The 18,135-nt window shown below is 36.2% G+C and overlaps 2 protein-coding genes and 1 pseudogene across 2 annotated transcripts; all 3 read right to left on the reverse strand.

Annotated features, from left to right (window-relative positions):
* Positions 1-4,659: 4,659 nt before the first annotated feature.
* Positions 4,660-5,439, reverse strand: LOC146885842 (uncharacterized). The gene has a single exon (XM_085675112.1). It carries the CDS (start codon positions 5,437-5,439, stop codon positions 4,660-4,662), a length of 780 nt encoding a protein of 259 aa, XP_085531238.1.
* A 487-nt stretch (positions 5,440-5,926) lies between these two features.
* On the reverse strand, positions 5,927-6,957 carry LOC146885843 (uncharacterized). Its single transcript, XM_085675113.1, has 2 exons — positions 6,364-6,957; positions 5,927-6,280 (listed from the first exon to the last, which is right to left on the reverse strand). Exons 1-2 carry the CDS (start codon positions 6,955-6,957, stop codon positions 5,927-5,929), a joined length of 948 nt encoding a protein of 315 aa, XP_085531239.1.
* A 6,662-nt stretch (positions 6,958-13,619) lies between these two features.
* On the reverse strand, positions 13,620-15,228 carry LOC114188522 (tetrahydroanabasine acetyltransferase pseudogene; annotated as a pseudogene).
* Positions 15,229-18,135: the final 2,907 nt, after the last annotated feature.

The raw sequence follows: 18,135 nt of genomic DNA on the forward strand, positions 1-18,135 counted from the left end.
AGTGCATGTTTTCTTTATTAGAAAACGTGTGGGGTGTGACATCTTCAACTATTCCTAGTTGCACTCCCATTTTTCCTTCCAAAAGACATCCAACAACTTCATTTGTGGTACGTGAGCGACACATGTGTACTATTGGTCAAGCTATACAAGTCCTAATCTTATACCAAACCCTCAAATTAGGCGTAAGACTTTCGGACAACTATCACTACAAGGATCCATAACGAAATGGATAAACCAAATCCGGATAAACCAAAAAAAGTTCTTACTATCGTATTGAAAGTCATCATAGGGGCCAATGTCTTCCCTTCCAAAAGCTATCCAACAGCTTCATTTGTTGTGCGTGAACAAAACATATACACTATTGGTTAAGCTATACAGGTCCTAATCTTATACCAGACCCTCAAACCAGGCATAAGGCTTCTGGACAACCATTCACTACAAGGATACATAATGAAATGAATTATCCAGATCCGGATAAACCAAATAAATGTTCTTACTATCGTACTGAAAGTCATCATAGGGGCCAATGTCCATATCGACAATGATTAGGACCCCTATGATGACCTTTAATACGACATTAAGAACATTTTTTTGGTTTATCTGGATTTGGATGATCCATGGATCTTTGTAGTGGATGATTGACCGAAAGTCTTACACCAGGTTTGAGAATTTGGTATAAGATTAGAACATCTATAGCTTGACCAATAGTGTACATATGTTGTTCACGTATCACAAATGAAGTTGTTAGATGAATTTTGGAAGGGAAAATGGAGTGCAACTAGAAATATTTGAAAATGTCACAGCCCCACATATTTTCTAATAAAGAAAATGTGCACCTCCACACTTTTTTCCTTTTGAATTTGTGCACCCCCTTAATCAATTCCCATAATCGATTACGAACATATTTTAATTTATTACAATTTGAAATCATTAACCTCCACACGATCTCAGTTTTTAAAAACGTGTGGTACCTACACAAATTCTTAATTTGATTATTTGACTGTCAGATTCAAAGAAAAACTCGGAAGGAATGCACGATTTCTTTTTTAGAAAACATGTAGGAAATGCACGATTTGTTTATTTTGGTATTGTTTTAAAAATTTGTCCATCGGTAATATTGAAGATAAATTATAGCAAAATGTTAAGAGATATAACTATCCTATTATGATGTGAAAACAATAAATAGAGAGAAATTGTGAAACATTCCCACGTCACAGATTCCTAAAATTGAATGACAAACTTGGTGGAGCCAGAAAAAGAAACATTAAAGTGAGAACCTAAGTGACTGTTCAGTGATAATCATTAACAGGGAAGACTGGTGTGAATTGATGGTTCTTATTGTTGGTACAATTTGCTTTTTCCCCTACATAGCTATCGTATAATTGCTACAGAAATTCTTGCAGAATGCAGACATATCCGGAGACAAACCCCAAAGTAAATTGACGAACGAACCACGAATATCATCATTTCAAGCAATAATAGAATTCATGTCATGAGAATATGAAATTAACTAGAATTCAGTGAAAGAAAATAAATGATCAGAAGTGGTTAACGATATTCTCCAACAAATATTGCCGGAGAACAAAAATATAATTAAGCATTTTTATTTATTTCTCCAATAAATATTGTCCGAGAAATAAAAATGGTAGCTCTGTTTCACACTTTCAACAAGACGAATAAAAAGAATCGTTTCTCGTTGAATGGACAACGATTTCCATTGCAGAACAATAAAATGATTTTCTTCTGTTCCTACAATTTCAATATACATCCATACCGGTAGTAGAACATATGTAACTGTTACACAGTTCAGAATGTTGGGACTCTTTCACCTGAGAGATATAATACTAATGAAATATGAGTCTAATTTATATATAAAAGATTGACACTAATCTTAATCTAAAATTATAAATTGATGAATTTTTATCTTTATATGATATTAAATTTTTTTCATTTTTCTTCAATATTAGACTTAGTTTCACATTTAAATTCTCATCAAGAAAAATAAATTTATTATGTTTATATATAATTTATTTGGAATGATACTTACAAGGTTGTAAATAACAACCATGCATACTCGGAGCCAAATAACAACATGTTTTGAAGTACAATAATATAGGACATAACCTTTTTTTTATCAACAAATATATATATATATATATATATATATATATATATATATATATATATATATATATATATATATATATATATTGTACAACTTTGTTAAAAAATAATTTTCAGACAAAATGTTGAGCAGAAGGAATGGTCTTGACTTTCCAAAATTTATCAAACTCTTTTGTTTTTTCAAAAATAGTGAAGTCCAACAATTTTTTTAATTTGTGATATTATTGTCTTATATATCCAAATAAATTAATCTAATAGAAAATTTATTTTACTATAGAAAATTAAGATGAGTATACTTAATCAAGTCATTGAAAAAGAAAATGATTATTGTGTATGGGTAGACAAAGACTCACAGATCTTTACGGGGGAATTGGCCGAGGCCAATAATAGGAGGCAAGAGGTTTCACTTCAGTTGGGAAGTGTGAAAAATGAGCGATCTCAGCTTCTAGCAGAGCGTAATGTCTTGAAGACGCGCTGCAGGGATTTTGAGAAGAAAGATGAGGATTCCCAGGCGGCCTTGGAGCGTCTAGAGGAGGAGCTAGCAGCTGAGAAGAGGGATAACGCTGAGAAAACTGGCCGGATTTACCAGTTGGAGGGGTACGTGATGTCCCAGTATGAGGAAGGTTTCCACAAGGCCCTGCGCCAGGCTGCCCACTATTTTAACTTTGACGCGGGAGATGGGCGTTTTAATATTGATGAGGATGTGTACGAAGGTTCCGTCATGGCTGTGGAGGACGTCCTTGTTGTTGGGAAACAGAAACCTACTGCTTCCCCCGAGGATTGATATGTTATTTTGTATTTTCTAGTTTTTAGGAACTATTTGTCGAGCTTTGATTTTCTTCTTGTTGGACATGTATTAACACATATTGTATGTTTGGATGTTATGCTTCGAACTTTCCTTTAGATTTTTGTGTTTGCATCTGTTGCTTGTGCCTCTTTGTATGTCGCTAGCCATTTGTATTTGTAGGTGAAGGTGAGATGTGCTCAGCCACTTTTGGGCGTGATGTGGCAGGCCACCTTTGGCCGGGATGTACTCGGCCGCTCCTGGCCGGGATGTACTTGGCCACTTCTGGCCAGGATTGCGTTTTCTTTTAGGTCGTCTGCTCCTTAAGCTTTTGTATGGTTGTGTATTACCTTAGGTTTTTGCTTGTATGGGGGGATCATCTAGGGCGATGAAGCTTCCTTTCTCATTGGTATAGGTATGGGGGGATCATCTAGTTCGATGAAGCTTCCTTTCCCATGAGAGAGTGCGAAATTTTACCATTTATTGTGCTTGATCGGGGTATATGCATTTGTTGACAATAGATAAGATAATTATAGGATAATAATGAAATAATCATGCTTTATTTATGACTATGATGCCTCGTTAAAACTTTCTTGACCAAGAACCCTCCTTAGGGAAAAAAGATCAAGGTAGGAAAGAGTACATCATTTATTGCGTAATCGAAATCACAAATGAGTCTGAAAATAAATGTCTGACAAACTAACTGTAATAAAACTTGAGATGTGAGGCGTTCCAGGTGGCCGGAACAGGGGTACCAGATAGGTGCTCCAACCTGTATGCGTCGTTTCCCACAGCTTCGTTGATTCGGAATGGCCCTTCCCAATTGGGCTAGAACTTCCCTTCATGCTTCCGGGCGGCACTTGCCATACGCCATACTAGATCTCCCTGGTTCGGGGTTTGACTTTAGTATTATAGCAGCGTTGGGCCCTTAGTTTGGATGCCTCCTCCCGAATGCGCACTTGATCTCGGAGCTCTTGAACCAGGTCCAGGCTTGTTAGCATACTTTCCTCATTAAGACGCGTGTCGAACAGGCGGCACCGTAAAGAGGGCTCTCCAATCTCGACCGGGATCATTGCGTCTACTCCATACGCTAAGCAGTAGGGTGTCTCTTGTGTTGTTGACTGCGGGGTGCAGCGATATGCCCATAAGACTTCTAATAACTCGTCAGCCCACCTTCCTTTGGCATCTCCCAACCTCTTCTTAAGTTCTCGCAGTATGACCTTATTTGCTGCTTCGGCTTGCCCATTTGTTTGTGGGTGCTCGACTGAGCTGGTTATATGTTGTATATGGAGTCCCTTATAGAACTCAGCTAGCCCCTTGTCGATGAACTGCCTACCATTATTTGTTATAACGATGCTTGGTATGCCAAACCTGCACACTATATTCTTCCAGACAAATTTCTGTACCTGCTGGGCCGTGATCAGTGCCAGTGGCTCCGCCTCAATCCACTTAGTGAAGTAGTCTATAGCTACCAACAAGAACTTTACCTAACCTTTCCCTGGGCTGAAGGGCCCTAGAATATTCATGCCCCACTTGGCGAAAGGCCATGGGGAGGTAATACCGTGCAACTCCTCTAACTTGAGATGTATCATGTTACCGTGCTGTTGGCATTGGGTGCACTTCCTTACGTATTTCTCGCAGTCTTCTTTGACAGTCAGCCAATAGTATCCTGCTCGTAATACTCGAGCTGCCATGGTTCGGGATCCTGAATGTAAGCCACAAATCCCCGTGTGTAACTCTTCCATAATATACTAGGCTTGGCGGTTTGTGACGCATTTTAACAGAGGGTTGGAGAAGCCTTGTTTGTACAATTCTTCACCAACCAGAGTGAATCGAGAAGCTTTCTTACGCATGATAGGGTCATCAATTCCGTCCGTGTCACCATGTTGAATGAATTGTATAATTGGAGCCATCCACTCTTCCTCCTCTAGTGCGACTGTCTCAGTAGTATTGCATTCTGCCAAAGTTATAGTAGGACGGTCGAGTGTGGCATGGATCACTGTATGATGTTGTCCCTTTACTTTGGTAGTTGCCAACTTCGAGAGCAAGTCGGCTCTGGAATTTTGGGCTCTATCAACATGCTTTACGCTTTCTGTTCTGAATCTATTTAACATGCCCTGCACAACGTGATAATATCGTAATAGGAGGGGGTCCTTTACCTGAAAAGTGTCGTCCAAGTGTCCTACGATCAGTTGAGAATCAGTTCGGCATGTCACCGTATTTGCTCCTATGTCTGCTGCAAGGGTCAACCCTACTATTAATGCCTCATATTCTGCCTGATTGTTAGAGGGTTTAAAGCCAAAGCGCAAAGCTTGCTCGAGTAGTAAATCATTTGGTTCTTGCAAAACAATCCCAGCGCCCCCGCCTCTTGCGTTTGAGGAGCCATCCACCGACAAGATCCAACCTTCCTCGCGTACGTCAGGATCTCCTGTTAATTCGTTGACAAAGTCTGCCAGGCATTGTCCCTTGATCGGCCCTCGAGCTTCGCATCGAAGATGATACTCAGATAGTTCTACGGACCACCCAACCATTCGGCCGGCGATGTCGGGTCACCTTAAGACTTTGTGTATTGGGTAGTCAGACTTGACTATTACCTCGTTCCCCTGAAAGTACGGTCGCAGTCGTCTGGTTGTTATCACAAGGGCTAGGATTACCTTTTCCACTATCTGGTACCGCAATTCTGCATCGTGTAGGGCTTTGCTGATAAAGTATACGGGTCGCTGGTCCCCCGCCTGATCTTGTACAATGGTCGCGCTAACAACATTGGTAGAGATGGTTAGATATACTAACAGGGGTTTCCCCTTGCTAGGCTTCTGTAGTACTGGGGGAGAAGACAAATACTCTTTCAATGCTTGGAAAGATTGCTCGCAAGCCTCATCCCATACGAATTTTTGCGCTTTTTTCATGAGCCTCAGCATCAGCTGGATTCTTTCTGCTAACTTAGACATAAAACGTGACAACGCAGTTAGCCTCCCCACCAATCTCTGTATCTCCTTGATGTTGGCTGGACTCCTCATGTTAACAACCGCTTAGCACTTGTCGGGGTTGGCTTCTATTCCCCTGTGAGTTAACATGAAACCCAGGAACTATTCCCCTGTGAGTTACCAACACTATGTTGGCCAGCCAGGTCGTGTAGGTGGCCTCCTTGATGAAGCCTGTCGAAATTAACTTCTGTACTTCCGCTTTGGCTGCCTCCCTTTTTTCTCCTCCCATCTTCCTTCTCTTTTGTGCAACGGGCTGAGCTTCCCGAAAAATAGACAGCTTGTGACTGGCTACCCTTAGGTCAATGCCTGGCATGTCGGCCGCACTCCAGGCGAACAAATCAACGTTCCTCTGTAACACTTCCCGCATCTCGGGGGCTTTATAAGTGTCCTGCTGACATGGGTGTATCGATGCTCATTGAAATGGAATTCTTTTGTGCTTTCGATTGGTTCCACCCTCTCCTCACTACTGACCCGAGGATCCAGGTATACCTCTGCTTCCCCTGGGACCTTCTCAACATTATTCACTGCTCGTCTGGGAGGAGACTCGGGTCTTTCTATCAAATTGTCCGCGTAGCATCTGCGAGCAGTCGGTTGGTCTACATGCACCATGATTATGTCTCCTGAGGCGGATGGAAACTTCATGACCAAGTGATATGTGGAGACTACTGCACCAAGCGTATTCAACGAGGGTCTCCCTAGCAAAATATTATAAGAGGTGTGAGCATCAACCATAAGGTATCGGATTTTTACCGTTCGTGTTACCATTCCTGTCCAGAACTTGGTGAATAAGTCGACGTAGCCTTTCGTGTTCACTCGCTCCCCTGAGAAGCCCACGATAGTCTCTGAATATTGCTGGATCTCCCCTTCTGGAATTTTCAGCTTTCTGAGAGTGCCCCAGTATAGGATGTCCATCGAACTTCCCAGGTCCACCAGGGTTTTCCTGACCGCATAGTCCTCGATCTCTACTGATATCATCATTGGGTCGTCATGCTGGGGGTCGATCGCTTGGAAATCATCGTCTCGAAACGTGATGGGTGGCATGTGCAGTCTGGGACATACTGTCATGGCATTGACACTTTAAATTGCTCGCACATACTTTTCTTCCTTGCAGACGTAGTGGCCCCACCTCCTGCGAAGCCTCCTGAAATGTAATTAATTACTCCTCTTAGTGGCCTTTCTCTCGTATCCTGCTCATCATCTTTTTTAGGTTCGACCCTTCTGCGGGTGTCTTCTCCTTCCCTCTCTCGGTACCCGGATGTCCTTCGTGGTTGCTCCTCGTAGCATTTTTCTCGTTCTCCCCTTGTTGAGAATCCTCCGCCTTCCCGTTTTACGAATCTTCTTAGGTGTCCCGCCTGTATCAGTTCCTCAATTTTGTCTTTCAAGGTAAAACATTCCTCTATTGTATGCCCATAATTTCGGTGATACCGACAATGCTTCGGGGGAGTCGGGGCCCTTTGAGGGGCTGTTATTAGATCGGTGTTCAGTGCTTCCTCCAGAATTCTGGCTCTGTTGGACACGAGAGGCGTGTACCTCCTGTATTTCGGCTGCCTAGAGTCTTTGAACCTGTGGCCGGATCGGGGTGCCAACGTTCGCTCTCTATCATGGTGCCTCTTCTCCTGTGCGTCCGGTCGAGTTGTATTGTGGAATTCTTTTAGTTCCTCCATCTGCATGAATTTGGTGGCCCTGGTCCGAAGTTCATCCAGATTGTTCACGGGCTTCTTGCACAGACTCTCAATGAAAGGGCCAGGCTTTAGTGTTGTGATGAGGTGGTGCATGGCGACCTTAGGATTTAAATTAGAGATATTCAAGGATATCTTCCCAAATCGTTCCATAAACTCCCGCAAAGACTCTCCTTTTTCCTGCCGTATATTTACCAATGCTAGAGAAGTAAGGTGGTGTGGCTTACTAGTGGCAAACTGTATGCCGAAACGGGTGGCCAATGTATCGAAATAATCGATAGAGTTGGGTGGTAATCGTGTGAACCAATTGAGTGTCGGCCCTTTTAGGGATGTTGGGAAAACACGACAGAGGATCGCGTCGTCCGAAGTATACAATCCTGCCTGGGCGGTGAAGACGTCCACGTGCTCCTCCGGATCAGTAGTGTCATCGTATTGGCTCATAGTCAACCCCTTCCAGCGCGCGGGAAGTTCCGCTTCCATGATCCCGTCCACGAAGGGGTGACGTCTAACTGCTCTGGGCCTTGCTTCTGTTTGGTTGGTGGTAGTTTGTGCTCGAGACTCGTCTCGTCTGGTACCATTGCTACGGGATTCCTCCCTTTGGGGGGGATTCTGCTCAATTTGCGCTCGCATCCGCTGGTTCTCCTCTCTTAGGGCGTTCAATTCTTCCTCGTTCTTGCGCCTTAATTCTTCCAAATGACGGTTCATCTCTCGCTGCATCTCTGCTGCTACTGAATTATGATTGACTACTGCTCTTGTCGACACCATCCTGCATGAGAATTGTCTGGCCCCACGATGGGCACCAATTGTACCTGAACGGTACTATTTTGGTGCGGAACCAGACGATCTCAAGAACCCTATGTGTGGAACCTCCTCCTGTTCCTTCCTAGACTCCTCCTGGAACTCCCTACCGTCTGCACTCCGGGGGTGGGGGTACCTGCAAGCACTACGACGCTCAAGTTAGAGAGTGATTGATATGGGGTGTAGTAGGTTAGTGAGAAAAACGTACATTTACCTGTTCACTAGGCCTTAATTTATACTAATTTCTTAATGGACCTGTTATTAATATTTGCGGGCCGTTTGTATTTGAGGATCGATTCATTCCCTTTCCGACTGAGGTTGCACGCATCGGTTCTTTCCTTATTGGCTGTAATTGTTCTTATGTGCCTTTAATAAAGATCAATTCTTTCCATTCTAAGGTTTGTCCGTCTGTACTTTTGTCAAAGATCCACTCTTTCCTTTTTGGGGTTTGGCCGTCTGTACTTCTCACATATCAACTCCTTCCTTTTTAGGGTTTGGCCGTCTGTACTTCTCAAATATCAATTCCTTCTTTTTTGGGGTTTGATTGCATGCTGCCCCTCTGTACCACATGTCCCGCTTGCTACCCCTTGGGCCGGGGTGTACTCGGCCAAGAGGGCTGGGAATTACACGGCCACTACGCTTGTTGGGCTGCCAGCGTTGCGCTGGATCCAAGCCCCCGCGGTTGGGCCATCGCATGGGGACGCTCCTACCTGGGCCGGGATGATCCCGGCCCGTTTCCCCTTGTTGGGCCGGGAAGTACCCGGCCATATACTAACAGTTGATATTTGAAAAGTTTTCTTAAATCTCTAAGATATTTTTCAACTTATCATACCCTTAAGTATACATTTGTTTTCCTTTGTCCGATTTCTTTGAATAGTCTCTCAAATTGTTTATAAACATTTGTTAATTTTTTAATATTTTTATTTCTTGTTTATTTTCATTATGTAGAATACCATTTCGATATATTTTATCTAATTACTTTTTATTTTCTAACTCATTATCAATCATACTGTAATTTTTCACTATAATTGTATAAATAACTTTTATTTACTACAATATAAAAAATTAATGCAATTGTCATGAATATTTTTTTATCACCATCCAACATATTTGAAGTTTAAAAGATACAAGATCTATGTTAAAATTTTATTATTATGATTATTATTTATTCTTTGTATCATTTTGATCAAGTAATGTATTATAACTTTTATTAGTGTATAAAAAAGAGATTCATTAGAATTTAAAAGATTGGATTAAACAAACATTTAAAATATATTTTAATTTGAATATTTGTTTTTCTTTTATATTTTTAAAAAACATTTTTAAATTTTATGAACTAGGTTTCATTAATGTTTGCAAATTTAATAAATGTGTTGGTTCTCATGAAATTTTATTTGGTATTATAATCTAAAATGTAAACAATTATAATTTATTTTAAACTTTAAATTATGATTATTATTTGTTCTTTGTATCATTTTGATTAAATGATGTATTATAACTTTTATTAGTGTATAAAAAAGAGATTCATTAGAATTTAAAAGATTGAAGTAAATAAACATTTAAAATATATTTTAATTTGAACATTTATTTGCCTTTTATTTAAAAAAAAAAATTTTAAATCTTATGAACTAGGTTTCATTAATGTTTGCAAATTTAATAAATGTGTTGGTTCTCGTGAAATTTTATTTGGTATTATAATCTAAAATGTAAACAATTATAATTTATTTTAAACTTTTATTATGATTATTATTTGTTCTTTGTATCATTTTGATCAAATGGTGTATTATAACTTTTATTAGTGTATAAAAAGAGATTTATTAGAATTTAAAAGATTGAAGTAAACAAAAATTTAAAATATATTTTAATTTGAATATTTGTTTTTTTTTATATTTATAAATTTTATCAACTATGTTTTATTAATATTTGAAAATTTAATAATTGTTTTGGTTCTCATGAAATTTTATTTGATATTATAATCTAAAATGTAAACAATTATAATTTATTTTAAAGTACTTGATATCAAAGAAACAACCATCCTTCTAATGTTGAATATTTGATAATATTATGTTTCCTTTATCATAATTTTTTTATTATTTTATAAAAGTTAATTAAAATTAATATTAAAGTAGTAAGAAAATGGATATAGGTATGGGTACAAGATTATACCCGTTACCCGATGGGGATGGAGATGAGACAAAAGTTTGATACCTGTTGAATTTGGTATGAGGATGGGAATAAATTTTTTTTGATGGAAATGGATATGGGATAGTTAAACCCGTGTCCCCGCTCCATTGTCATCCCTAACTACAAATAGGTACCTTTCTGCTTATATTGATTGCATGTGACATCCAGCAAATGGTAGTACAATTAATGATGAATAAATTTGGAAGTGGTGTGAGTAAAAGATACATACTAATTTATTTTTGAGTGTGTGTACTCGTTCATGTCGCATCGTGTGGAGTTTTAGGGGCAAGACGGCATTAACATTTCATAGTCATAGCAACGACAAATCAGAGAACTCATGGTCAAGTTTTTAGATCCAAATTTGTGGTGTACCATTCACCATCATTTAACACATGACCAAATAAAAATTGGGTGAAATATATATATATATATATATATATATATATATATATATATATATATATATATATATATATATATATATATATATATATAAAAGTTTTGTAGTCTTAAAAAAACAAAATGTAAAAAGAACTTTCTCGACCTAAATAAATTTAAGAGTATTAAGACTAAAATAGTTCTCTCTCTTGACCATATGAGTGAGTGTTTTATTTATAAAAAAAAAAGAAAAATCATACATAATCTCAACTCTCCTCCAAAGTCGAGAATTTTCAAAATCTTAACTTGTCACCTCGGTCCATGACAAATATTTAATGAAACTCATCGTTTTATGATAAATATTTATCGGATCGAAATCAAAATAAACATAATCGATGATTCCCTGAACGTTTTATATATATATATATATATATATATATATATATATATATATATATATATATATATATATATATATATATATATATATATATATATATATAATTTTGTTTCTTCCATATTTTTTTTCTTTTCATTTAGGAAATAGCATCTTAATTAGTCTATATATTAAGAGTTAACTTTTACAGACCATTAGGCTTTTCGAAGAGTTTTATCTCACCCAAAGATTTAGGACTAAGAATACCCTTACAAGTGATCATTAGTTGATAGAGTACAACAATATTACTACTTGGTATATGTGATTGATACAATGTTTATCTTACACTTTATAATTGAGTAAAAAGAATTCACCTCCTTAACACTAATTGAACATCTTTAGCACATAAACTTTTAATTTTAATATTGTCGAACAATTTTAGCTTAAAGTCCACCTCCTTAGTTAAAAAATAGAATTTTTAAAAGACAAAAATACTAAAAAAATTTACCTAAAGAAGACCGCTAAAATTTTTAATAATAATAGTACCACTCAAAAAATAATTCAAAATCTAATATGATATCTACCGGTGTGAAAAATGTTATAGAAATAGTTTTCTCCTTATAAGAAATAGTCTTAACAACTCCATTACTCAAATTTATCCCTTTGAAATGGGTATTAAACATAAAATAATTTATTTGAATTTACAAAAATCAGTATGAAAAGGGTAGAAAAAATGTAAGAGTTAGAAGAAACAATTTTTTTAGATTTACCAATAATAAGTTAATTGAATAAATTTAATACATAAAATTTCTCTCCAAAAGTAGAAAATGATTTGAAAAAATAATATAAAAAATTTGAGTAAAAGCTCGCGTAAAGTTTGTCTGATTAATAAATGAATTAAATATGTTTTTAATATTGAATTCGTAAAATTAACATTTTTCTTTAAAATTTATACTTTAAGAATGAATATAATATTTTAATATTAAGTTGTTTATACAGTTTAATATATTCTAGTTTTTTTCAATTGTAGGTAAATTTGCCTTCGTTATTACGAAAATGGACAAATTTTTAAAAAATTACGTATTTAGACAAATCGTTCCGTCCCCACACGTTTTCATCCAAAGAAATCGTGCACCCCCAATACATTTTTCTTAATCCAGGAGAGTCAACGGGTCAAATTAAGAAATCGTGTGGGTGCCAGACATTTTCATAATAAAATCGTTGGGGGGACAGACATTTTCAAGCAAAAAACATTAGAGGGGCACACGTTTTTTTAGTAATCGATTACCAAATCATGTAATCGATTACAAACGTTTTTGTGGTTTTTTTTGTTACTTTTTGCATGCTATCTTTTGGTTTTGTCTCTATCTATTTGATTGTATATTCTTTTGTCACAGTTGAACACTTCATGTATTGAGCAGCATTCAAAAATTGAATTTATGTCCCGCATATCAAAAGAATCAAGGAGTCATGATCACTTCAGTGTCAACCTACACATGATATCATGCTTTTAATACTATTTGTCACATGTTTTCACTAAATATTGTAATTAGTTTTTAAACTCAGACAAAAAATAATGTACCCTAAAAAAATATTAGTTTCATGATTATAAAATGAATTAAAGAAATAAATAGTAAATACTTTATTATTTAATTCAATCACACACGCACACCACAATGAATTTGGCCTATGGTTATGATGTTTATGATGTATAATCATGTACTAAGGGAAGGAACAATAGTTTTAATAGATGTTATCAATAGCACCAACTATGTAACCAATTGCAATTGGAGCAATTATGGCAGTGTCATCCTTCTTAGGATCATTGCAGTTGTGTACAGTGTGTAATCGTATGAGACAGTGATGCTGCCATAAACACTGCTGGTCTTGCTGAATCATTTTTGTGACCTCACGATTGGTAATCGATTACATGATTTGGTAATCGATTACCAATAAAAAATGTGTGCCCCCTAATGTTTTTTGCTTGAAAACGTCTGGCTCCCTAACGATTTTGTTATGAAAGCGTTTGGCACCCACAATTTCTTAATCTGACCCATTGAATCTCCCGGACCAAGGAAAACGTGTTGGAGGTGCACGATTTCTTTGGATGAAAACGTGTAGGGACGGCACGATTTGCCTAAATACGTAATTTTTTAAAAATTTGCCCATTTTCGTAATAAAGAAGGCAAATTTGCCTACAATTGAAGAAAAACCAATATATTCTTATTTTAATATTAACATGGAAGGTCGTTTGAGAATATCGTCCTCACATGCAACCAGTATCAAAAGTCCTCAATTGACAGTGTTCAGCATTCCAACCAAACAAATGTAATCCAACATTTATTACAACATAATAATACAAACAAGGGTTTAAATGTTTGGTAAAGCAAGTACATTTTTATACTTAGACAAACATGAAAGGTCCAAAAGGAATGTAGCATGAGCAAATCTGACACATTTCATGTTGTTTTATTCATTCTCAGATATAGTAGTGTTCAAATGAAAAGGCTGAGAGCCTCCATCTCGTCCTTGAACGTGAGCAATGCAGGAGCTGGTAGGGACACAAAAATACCAATCCCTCCCTCCATTGAAGAATCAAAGTTCCCAAGAGCTGAGAAAATGCATAAATCAACACATCCAAACATGTCAGAAGGCATTGGTAAAACATTCACAATTTCTTTAACTCCAAAATCTACATTTTCAAAGTCCAAGTGCCTCCAATCAGTAAAGGTAGTGAATGCACCACTCCCTTCAATGTTGAATTCCGTATCTATCTCTAAATCTGTCTCTAAAGTGTCCATGAAGTTTCTGACATAATCACTGTTACAAGAAACTTTCTTGATTTCTTTAATGAGCTTCACAATCTCATAGAGGGGCCTTTCATTGAGTTCCCTCATTGTTAAAACAACGTCAGCATCCACAACAACATTTCCATAATACCCTTCTGGCAAAGGATCTTGCAAGTGTCTTCTCACTCCAACTGTGATATTCAGCTTAACTTTCCCATCATAGCTCATTTTTAAGGCCCTACATTTAGACCTCCACACATATGCAGCAAGTGATTCAAAAGTAGTGAAGTTTTCGTTCTCACCTGATTCCTTCATCAAGCTCATCTTCAGTCTTCTGATGCTCTCACTGTCCACCTTAATGCACTGGTGCATGAGAACTTTGGTTGGAAGAAAGGGTGAAACTGCAGCTGAGGCCTCGTCCAAAAAATCAATTTGCAAAGGGTTTTTAGTGATTGATCCCGTTAGCCTATCTCTCTCCCACACAGGCTTCACAGAGGGCTCAGTTTTTCCCCTTGCAAACTCCATGATGGCTTTGAAGAACTGAAATGCTCCAACGCCATCACAAACAGAATGTAACAGCCCCATTCCAATGGTGAACCCCCCACAAGGAAAGCTTGTGACCTTGAACACCAAGGGATATTGGTGGCCACTTTCATCTTGAGAAGGAAGGTCATACACTAAGTTTTTTGCAGTTTCCATGTCAGTGCCATCCCAGTAACGGAGAGAAGAAAGCTTGCAAGTAGCATTGGCTTCCAAGAACGGAACACCTTTTGCATTGCAGTTGATTACGAGCTTTCCATCAGTGTGGTCTACTAGCCTACCTGCAAGAGGATAGTAATAGACTAAAGCCTTTGAAAGTGCTGCTTTGATCACATCAGCAGGGTGTAGTAGTTGGTGATTAGGGCAACTAGGTTCATCATGATCATCAACTTTTGATCGATACACATGGAGGGTATGGCATAGGATATTAAGATCAGGTATGTGGTCTAGTGAAGATAAATGAAGAACAGAGAATGGTGTTGGTTTTGATGGTTTGATAAGAACAACTTCTTTCATGGCAAGTTCGAATGGTGTCTTCTCAGTAGCCATTAAAATGAAGGGGATTTGAGTATGTAGCTGTGAGATTAGAAATCTGAGGGTGCAATCTTTAAATAGAGAATTATATCTTGACTTATTTTTTCTTTTACTCCATTTTTTCTCAGGCAGTTTAGGTGTTTCCACATTTTGTCCTTTGCACACATGCTTTTTCTTGAACTTGATAGTTTCTATGTCCTCCATCACTCAATCTTTCATTCTACCTCCTTTTTAAGTTTTTATTATTTTATTTTTCGATTATATTATAATTTTCCTTAAATATGTGGTAATATTTAACGACTTTTTTATGATAACTATCGAATTAAAACTCTTGTATGTCTTGAGTTCATTAAATATTATTTTACATTTTAATCAATCTTCTACGATAATATTTTTTATTACTTTTTTAAAATATTCTTTTATTACTATCCCGAAATCGCTTGTACTAGTTTTTAAAATAAAATAATTAAATATTGTATTATTTTTAAATTAATAACTTAATTACACATATTAGAAAAAACTTTGTTCACTTATTTTCACAACTAATTGTTCATTTCTGTTTAGGAAGATAATGATGAGTGAAACTCTACCAATAATGACACATCGATCAATGAAAATGATTTGGAGAGTCAAAGTTGAAAAACTTGTTTAAAGAGTTTATCATAGTTCCTCGCTTTATTTAATGTAAGTTCACATTTATGCATGATAGAAACAACCAGTTAATTTTTTGTAATGAATGATTCAATCCAAGTAAATGGTACATTGATGTTGCAACTCAACTTTGATGGAAACGCAAAGCAGTGAAGCTGTGTTGTCAAAAAATGTGTGACAATCCAAAATTGAAAAATTTGTTCAAAAAGTTTAACACAACTCCTCACTTAGTAACACTCTACTCTTCACTTATGCATGACAACAAGAACGAGTTCATTTTTGGTAATGACCGATACAGGTAAAGTAAATGATGCTTTTATGTTAAAATTCAAGTTTAAAGGAAACGAAAAATAATAAAGGTGTGTTGTCAAAAAATTTTGGCTAGCCAAAGTTGAAAAACTTGTTCAAGAGGTCTATTGTAGCTGCCCACTTAATTTGATGTAGGTTCTCACTTCATGACCACAATAACCAATTCATTTTAAATTGTGTTTGAAAGTTATAAATTTAAATTTGAAATTTATATTTTTCAAATAAATTTCTTACATCATACTTTGATATTGATTTTTTATTAGAATTTATATTTCAAATAGTTATATATAAAATTATTTGAACTATACTTTTTAAATATGATTTTTAAATATAGTTGAAATAAATTTAAATTTATAATTTTAAAACAAAATTTAAAATATCAAGTTTAATTCCGATATCAATATAATATTTATATAAAAATTTAAAAAATAATGAAAAGACACAATCATATAAAATTAATTAAAATGTAAAAGTATTATTTAATGAACTCAAATCATAAATACACCGATGTGATGGAGTTTTAGTTCAATAATTATCATAAAAAGTCGTTAAATTTTATCAAATATTATTTAAGAAAATAAAATAAAATAATTAAAGATTAAAAAGAAATAGGATGAAAAATTGAGTGATGCAGCATATAGAAAATGAAAGACCTTACGACTCTTAAATGCAAACAAGTGTGTACAAGAAGTGGAATATATGAAGTAAGAGAAAAAGTAGTCAACATATCATTTCTTCTTTGAATCTTTGTCTTCGTAAGTAGGGGTGAGCAAAAATGGTTAAGCCGACCGAACCCGACCAATCCGAATGAAAAAATAGGTGATGGGTCGGTTTGGTACGAATTCGGGTAAGATTGAATCATTTAAAACGGGTAAAACGGATACCAACAGTCGGATTCGGTTTAAGAAAAAAAAATTGACGGTACCCGACCCGACCATACTTTAAGACTGAAAAACCTTGACAGTCCCTCTTTTCATTTATTCTCCACTTTCCTGTTAGCCTCTCCTCTTTCCCATTTGTTTTTCCACTTACTTTCCCCACTTGAATTCCTTCATCCAAGCAACTGCAGTGCCTTCCATTTCTTCTCTGAAATCTTTAGCATCTCCAAAATTGTGTGACGCTCAAGTTTTGTGAGGGATCCCTTTCTCCACTTCCTAGCAAGGTCTTCAGCGGCGTCGACAACCCCCTATCACTGCCATGTCCACTGCGAGACTGCCTCACGCTCTGCCATTGTGGATCGAGAGAGAAGAGAAAGTGGTTTTTGCGTTTGTGAATTTTAGGGTTTAGGTAAAGGGAGGCTTGAAATGGGTTTGGTTGTTAGTAATGGGGTTAAATGATTTAAATATTTGATTTTTGGTGAGGAAGATTTTGATTCCTGTATCATTGTATCCGATTAATCTACTTTTATGCATATTATGCTTGTTCAGTGCCATGTCTTCTCTGTGATTTCTGGGTTTTTTCATAAAACATGGGTTTTGTTCATAAAAAATTCTTTAATTTTATTTTATTTTATTTTGATAAATTTCATTAGTTTATTTTAATTAATTTAATATATGTCATACCCGAATAACCCGACTAAAGTTATCCGTATCCAAACTTATCCATATTCAGTTAACCCGATAAATTAAATGGTCGGGTTGAATTTTGAAATATTGAATATAAATTATGTCGAACTGGACATATCGGACCCGAATCCGACCCAACCCGACCCTTACTCACCCCTATTAGTAAGTATTGTATTATTTTATGGTTAAAATACTCTGTTGGTCCTCGTTTTTGTAGCAAAATCTCAATTTGTTCATCGTAATTTTATTGGTCTCAATTAGGTCCTCATTTTTGTAAATTAGTATCAATTAGGTCCTTTCCGTTAATAGAGAACTAACACCTTAAGTAGGTGCCACGTGTTAGCTTCTCATTTTTTTGAATTTTTTTTATTTTTTTTTATTTTTTTTAAATTTTTTTAAAATTTTTTTTAAATTTTTTTTAAAATTTTTTTTTTAAAATA

Source organism: Vigna unguiculata, chromosome 6 (assembly GCF_037176805.1).
Source record: "Vigna unguiculata cultivar grain cowpea cultivar isolate G323 ecotype 2 chromosome 6, ASM3717680v1, whole genome shotgun sequence".
Lineage (NCBI taxonomy): Eukaryota > Viridiplantae > Streptophyta > Magnoliopsida > Fabales > Fabaceae > Vigna > Vigna unguiculata.

Excerpts from the sequence above, each read along its gene's own strand:
- LOC146885843 (XM_085675113.1), bottom strand. The coding sequence starts at position 6,957 with ATGACAGTATGTCCCAGACTGCACATGCCACCCATCACGTTTCGAGAC. Across the intron at positions 6,281-6,363 it reads AGGTATACCTGGATCCTCGG|GACACTTATAAAGCCCCCGA; the intron begins GTCAGTAGTGAG and ends CCATGTCAGCAG.
- LOC146885842 (XM_085675112.1), bottom strand. The coding sequence starts at position 5,439 with ATGGTTGGGTGGTCCGTAGAACTATCTGAGTATCATCTTCGATGCGAA.